Consider the following 6919-nt stretch of genomic DNA (forward strand, 5'->3'; position numbering starts at 1 on the left):
GGGTTTTGAGCCGTTAAAGAAAGGGTTCACAACTCCATACAAACGATTCATCAATGTTTTCACGAAGTGTTAAAAGAAATTATGTATTTTGCATGAGAAATAATTGTACAAACATCTTCTGATACAACAAGAAATACCTCGAAACGACATAGACGGCTATTTCATGGAGCATTAGGTGCACTATATGGAACACTTGTAGATGCGGTTGTGCCCGTTGATGAACAAACTCGTTATAGGGGAAGAGGAAAAGTTGAATGTTATCAAATGTAATAGGAATTTGTAATTTTGATATGATATTAACCTTTGTATGGGCTGGATGGGAGGGCATAACACATGATTCTAAAGTTTTGAAAGAAGTTGCATTTAATCCGACTTCTGGATTTCCATTCCCTCCACCAGATTTGTAATTTTTTTATAAGTTTTATTATCTATATTATTTATATGATAAATTTGTCAACCATCTACAAATAAATATTACCTTTGTGATGCCGCATACACCAACACTCGTGGATTTATGGCTCCTTATTGCAATATTAGGTATTTGTTAGCCGATTTTTGAATAAATAGAGTTTTAACTAAGGAAGAAATGTTCAATCATGCTCATGCACAACTTAGAAATATCATTGAACGTGCTTATGGTGTATTGAAGACGAGATTTCCAATTTTAAAACGTGTGGCTCCTTATCCTTTTCCAGTGCAAAGAGACATAGTCATTGTTTGTGTTGCGGTCCATAATTTTATAAGGAAATACGATATTCAAGATGACTTATTTACGAAATTTGAACAAAACACTATGGTTACTCCGAATGTGGGAGATGGAGGAAGTGAGGCCCAAAACATACAAGGCTTAAAATGGGGTTCAAAAGTCGTTGACTATATAACTACTTTGCGTGATTAGATTGTTAATCAGTTACTTTCAAATTGTTCACGTTAAATGATGTACTTTTTATTATGTATGACAGTGCGTTTTTGGATTTTGTATTACACTTTGTATTTGGATAATAAATTATGTATGTTTAATTTGGATTTTATGTGATAATTTTTATTTTTATAATTATTTTATCCAGCATAAGGGACAACACAAGGATAATATGGTCACTTTTATTATTAAATACAGTCGGTCAGATAAATAATCAAACAGCATAAACTCAATCATATGTGGATTCAGTTAACATTTCTAACCCAGTCAGCTTCTAACTCAGTCAGCTGTAACCCAATCAACAACTATCAAACGACCCCTTATTTATTAGGAAAGATTTTCCTAAAATTAATTTCATATAATTTATTCAATTTCAAGTACTCTCTGAGTACTCCTCACGTACACTGAATACTCTTTACTCTTTAGTCGACATCCCTTGAAACGCATAACGAGTTTTGCAATATCGGTTGTCGTGTCATCGAAAATATTGCAACCGATAACTCAACAACAAAAAAGAAAATATAGATGAAATTTGATGAGGTGAATGTGATAGAAAGAACGAGTAGTGTGGCTGGTGGTAAGAGGTGTGTATGGGTGGGACATGTTATTAAAATAATAATAATAATCATTTATTTAGATAATAAAAAGGCCAAATCAAATATCTATAAGGGTATTATACATGAGGGACACAAAACATTAAAATTTATGAACTAATACAACCTATAAAAAAATTTAAAGAGTGGACCAAACCTATAATCATGCCATATGGACAATTTGTGTAGTTTACTCAAGTTTAATTTATAAGGTATCTAAATATATTTTTTCAAAAAACGGGTGGGAAAACAAAACAAATTGTCAAATGAGGCAAGTAGCTAAAAAACAAAAGGATCTGCTGCTACGTACGGAGAAGTGTGGACTCTCCCCCTTCATCTCACATGCTCTTTAAGCCTTCCTCTCATGTCCCATCATATTCTACTATATCATTTACAATTTTGCAACCAACGGCTTTTTAGCCAAGACACATGGCGAAAAGACATCTTTTTAAAAAGTGTCGGGGGTTGAAACTAAATTTAAGAAGGGTAGAAAGTGTCGCTCTTAAAAACAATTACCATTTTGCAATACAATCACAGAAATAAATAAATAAACAACATATGTATTTAACTTTAGTTTAAAACAATAATTAACCCAACTTCAAACAACAAATATGGTTCCAATAGTCCATATGTTTTCAATTCTAATGTATATATAGAGCTGGCTCTAGGGGTGTTCAAAACGTTACATCGTACAGAGTCCCGAAAAAATAAACCCGAAAATTAATATATTTACCGAGTAACATTATATTATATACTAATATTATTAGCATTTATTAAAAAAATCTTTTGTGCACTTAGTTAAGAGCGCCTCATTGATAGTCAATCAGGGACGGTTTTATTCGGGTGTCCGCAGTGGCACTGGCAACCTCTGCTTTTTCTGTACGCAGTGTAAATTTTTTGATATTTTTTAATTTTTTTTTCTTTTTTTTTTTCTACTTACCGTCAACACCTACTATGGACCGGCAACACCTACTACCAAATCTTGCGTCCATTAAGTCAATACAACTACCGTGTTCGACTCTTCTGAGCTACACTTTTACCTCAACCTCTTTTGTATAATCCTTGACCGTGTTGGACTCTTCCTAAGCTACACTTTTACCTCAAGCTCTTTTGTATAATCTTTGATGAATTGGATAGAGTACACAGGCTTTTAGGAGACCCTCTTACCTTAGTTTGATTCCTGGTAGGCCTCTTTTTCTAATGCTTTTCATTTTATTATTCGTCAATAACATAGTATATGATACTTAGGAAGTTTTTTCTTATCTAAACCTATTTTTAAAGGGGCTTTCTCTCGTGTTTTCACCGAGTCTAACATAACTCAAGGACTATCATATGTATATGAGTGAACATTTTATGATGGATGGGCTCCCATCATATTTGTATTATCATTTATAACACATCATGACACTGTTATATACTTGATTTACATCTCATATAATATTATAAAAAGGTGAGCACTATGTACTTTAGAGATATGTGACAACTCAAAGATCATTGAATTGAACAATTCATTTCAAGTAAAAACTTGGCTACAAAACCACATTGTTTGTCATCGAGAAAGATTACATGGTCCCAAGTAGACCCAAATAGATTGTTTTCCGATTTTCAAAGTTAAACTGCCCAAACAATGAACTTTTTCAATAGCACACACACCACCTGAAATAAGGTCCCCTACCCCTTACACACAACACACAAACAACAACAAATAAAGCAAATTTAATTTAAGTGGTTATAAGTTAAAAAAAGCAAAGAGTTGAGGTGTGCATTAAGTGTAAACACACAACCCACCCCCAAGATCACACTTTGCTTTTTCCGTCAAAATGTCACAGGTTCCAAAGCAACATCATAATTAAACGACATCGTTGCGGTTGTTCCCACTGTTTGCTTTTTTCGATTTCCATACGTTGGAAGAAACCCAATAACGTCTTTTCGTTCAAGAAAAGGCCCCCCACACGTGCATTCCTTCATTAGTATAAATATATTTCAATATTTTATTAAATTTTTAAACAAATTTATATCACATATTCACGCATTACGACTTCCTTCTTGGCATAAATTATTGTCACTAATAAATAGCAAAACAATAATAAATTATAATGCGTATATTATATACAAAAGTCATTATTACATTAATGTTTGAAAGACAGAAAATTTGATTATAAAGAGCGTTACTTAAAATAAGTAGTAAAGTACAAGTACGATTTATTTGATATCTATATTTTATTTCACGTATAATGACATAGTAAGTATGGGTGGATTGAACAATTAAAAAATTAGTAGTACACAGTAATAATTTTTTTTTCTTTATACGAAATTTATTATACATTTCGCATTAATGTATATTTAAAAAAAAAAAAAAAAAAAAAAAAAAAAAAAACGGAGAATCTAATTTTCTGTCCGTTACCGGTAACTCCGGCGGTGACTCCGTCAAAATTTTGAAACAGAATCAGCAAGTTTTCCGATCTTTTCCACAAGCTCCGGTGATATTTTCTTCGCCGGTTTACGTTCTTTTACCTTTCGGAAATCGAATCCGAAGGCGTCGGAGACCTCTTCGGAGCTCCATCCAGCTTTCTGGAGAGATTCCGATAACCGATTTGCTTTAAGAAGAAGAGCGTCGAGAACGGCTTGGTTGTCTAGTAACACCATCTCGCCGTCGAAGAAGCCGGAAGAAGAAACGTCGACGATCTCCGACACGTCGGAATCAGCCCATCCACCGTCTTTTAAAACAGAGCCGATCTCCTGTACATATGTGTCCACCCATTTCGGGATTCCAGATCTTTGGATTTCAAAGTATCTGTCAGGGGAAGAGGATGATGAAGAAGATGAATTTGAGTATGAGTTTGAGTTTCTCTTCCGGCGGTCGACGGCGGCGTCGCTCCAAAACTCGATCCATCTCGGAGTTTTACCTCCGGCAACCGCGTCTAGACTCCTTCGAGAAATATTCGATAACATTCCGGTAGATTTTTCGTTTACAGAACGCTGTTTCATTACTTTATGTAAATCGGACTTTGTGAACAACGTTGATTTTTCCCGGTCGAAGAAATCCGAAAGATCAAATCCACAGCAAAAAATCTGGTTTTCATCGACGTAAAAAATGGGGTTTCCGGCCAACGACGGATTACACGGAATGTAGCAGTGATTAAAAACTGGTACAAGAAGCGGCGCCCGTCTCAAAGCGTTCCTCGCTATCTTCATGGCTTTTTCCGGCTCCGACGGCCGTACACCCCATGACTTCGACCATAAAGCGTTCCTCGCGATGTGAAAAGAGATGGCGGCGATTGGTAGGTCTAGGGTGGCGCGTAGCTGTTGTCGAGCTGATCCAGTAGACCGCCAATCTGGAAAACCAGGACCCACCGGCAAACCGGCTGAAAGAACAGCTTTAAGGTCCGGCGGAAATGCAAACCCAAATTCGGCTTCAGCCCTCGCAAATTCCTTATCTGATAATCCATGTTGAACAATTACACCGGAGCTTTTGAGATGGGTTAATACTTTATCGGCGAGGGAAGTGAAGGAGATGAGACTGTTACGAGCTGGGAGTGGGGTTGAGGGTGATGATGCGGCGGCTCTGGCGGAAAGGCGACGGAGACCAGCGAGATGTGCAGGGTTTAAGCCAGTCATTCTCCGATCAACATCCACCATCTTTCTTGATCTTTAATGACTTTCAGTAATATAAGAAAGAAAAAGAATCCCAGTTTAAAAAATGAAATCTTTGATCGAAAGATGAAAAAAAGAATTTGTTTGTGGGTTTGGGTGTTGTGTTAGCTTCGGAGAAGAGAGAGAGAGACTACGAAGTGATAATGGTGAAGTGAAAATAGAGGAAAGAAAGGGGATGATGGGTCGATTGTAAAGGATTGTTGGGTATTTGTAGCCTGCCATAATGGTGGGACCCACTTTTTTTCATTAGATCTTACTTCTGCTTTTTTCATTTTTTTTTTTCGTTTTTGAAATTTGTTTATTATTTAACCATCAAAGCAAGTTTTCTTTAACATTTAACAACACACACCTCGATCTCATTATCAAATTTAAAGTCTTTTTCCCTTACATTTCTATTACCACATAAGCCAATACAAAAATCATAATAGAAAAACGTTTTTGTATTACCACATAAACCAATATAAAATCTTTTTTATATGGTAAAGTCAATTATTTTGAAAACTAAGTCTATAGATGTAAGGGATAGAACATTGATATACATGATCCGTTGTACTCTATTAAGAAGTTTTACCGCATCCGACGCAAGGAAACCAAACGTATAAAATACAAATGGTACGAACACATGTTAATTTTTCATGCACGAGTTCTCATGTTTGGTGGTCTTGCATTTAACATCTTTTAAAACAGCATGTCCTGCCATGAAAACCTCATCACTCAGTCCCACGAGAGGGGATAGCCCTGTAAGGTCCACACATGCATATTTCCCTCCAACCCATCCAAAAATCAGAACGTCGGCCGGTCTAAGGGTTGACCTTCCTTCTGTCGGGTCAGTCAAAAAATTCACAGGAGCCTCTTTTTTGGCGGAAACCCCGATACACTTAAATATGTCAAACAAAACATCACAGACCATATTGTGTCTGTATTTAAACCCCGGGAGTTCTTTAAAATGAATTACATTCTCTCCAAAAGAGTCCAAACATATATTGTGGCACATCGAACATATCTTGTCAGTTGACAATATTGTGATCATGAGTTGACATTTAAGGATAGTGCGATACTCCATAGGAAACAGATGTTGGACAAGCTCATCTATAAGGATAGCTAGAAGAAAATCTTGAGCGTGTGGTGCATGTAAACACTGGAAAACTGCTTTCTGCCAATCCTTCATGTCGAGATGCACTTCCATATCTTGGACAATTTTACTAAAAAAGGGCACTCGCCAACATATCATGGGATTTAGGGGGTGTCCTTAGTAATAAAACTGCTAAGGTCAATGTTTGGAAGCTTGTTACGAAGAGAAGCCAAGGCAGCAACATAATTAGAATCCATACAATAAATGTCGCTATCCTGTAAGATGTGGTCGTGCAATACCCAAGATTGGGCCCTTGAGGCAACAAATTAAAAAAGTTAACTCTTTTAAAAAAAAACATGAATCAAATAAGAAGGAATATGAGCTTAATATTAAGTTGGTGATGTAGCTAGCTCCATTTATGACATTACCTACCATATATATGTGTCTCGTCCATAACTTTTACCCCAAGCGTGCATTGGTTCCTTGGACCTTATTATTGGCATCTTCTTTCTTATAATGTACTAGTTCTATTTTTCCCATGTATATGTTGCTTGCATTTGATTTCCCACACCTTTGTATATTGTTTCATATTTAATGTCATATGTCGAATGTTATTTTTGTGAAAAGAATCATCCTATCATCAGGTGGAGACATGATTCTTAACATTTACCTTTCATTTAC

The 6919-nt window shown here is 35.9% G+C and overlaps 1 protein-coding gene across 1 annotated transcript; it reads right to left on the reverse strand.

The window, feature by feature from the left end:
- Positions 1-3001: 3001 nt before the first annotated feature.
- Positions 3002-5353, reverse strand: LOC111896673 (uncharacterized). The gene has a single exon (XM_023892639.3). The coding sequence runs from the start codon at positions 5149-5151 to the stop codon at positions 3940-3942; it is 1212 nt and encodes a 403-aa protein (XP_023748407.1). The 5' UTR covers positions 5152-5353; the 3' UTR covers positions 3002-3939.
- Positions 5354-6919: the final 1566 nt, after the last annotated feature.

This window comes from Lactuca sativa, chromosome 4, assembly GCF_002870075.4.
Source record: "Lactuca sativa cultivar Salinas chromosome 4, Lsat_Salinas_v11, whole genome shotgun sequence".
NCBI lineage: Eukaryota > Viridiplantae > Streptophyta > Magnoliopsida > Asterales > Asteraceae > Lactuca > Lactuca sativa.

What these genes read in the sequence shown, in the direction of transcription:
- LOC111896673 (XM_023892639.3), bottom strand. Translation starts at nt 5,151, where the DNA reads ATGGTGGATGTTGATCGGAGAATGACTGGCTTAAACCCTGCACATCTC.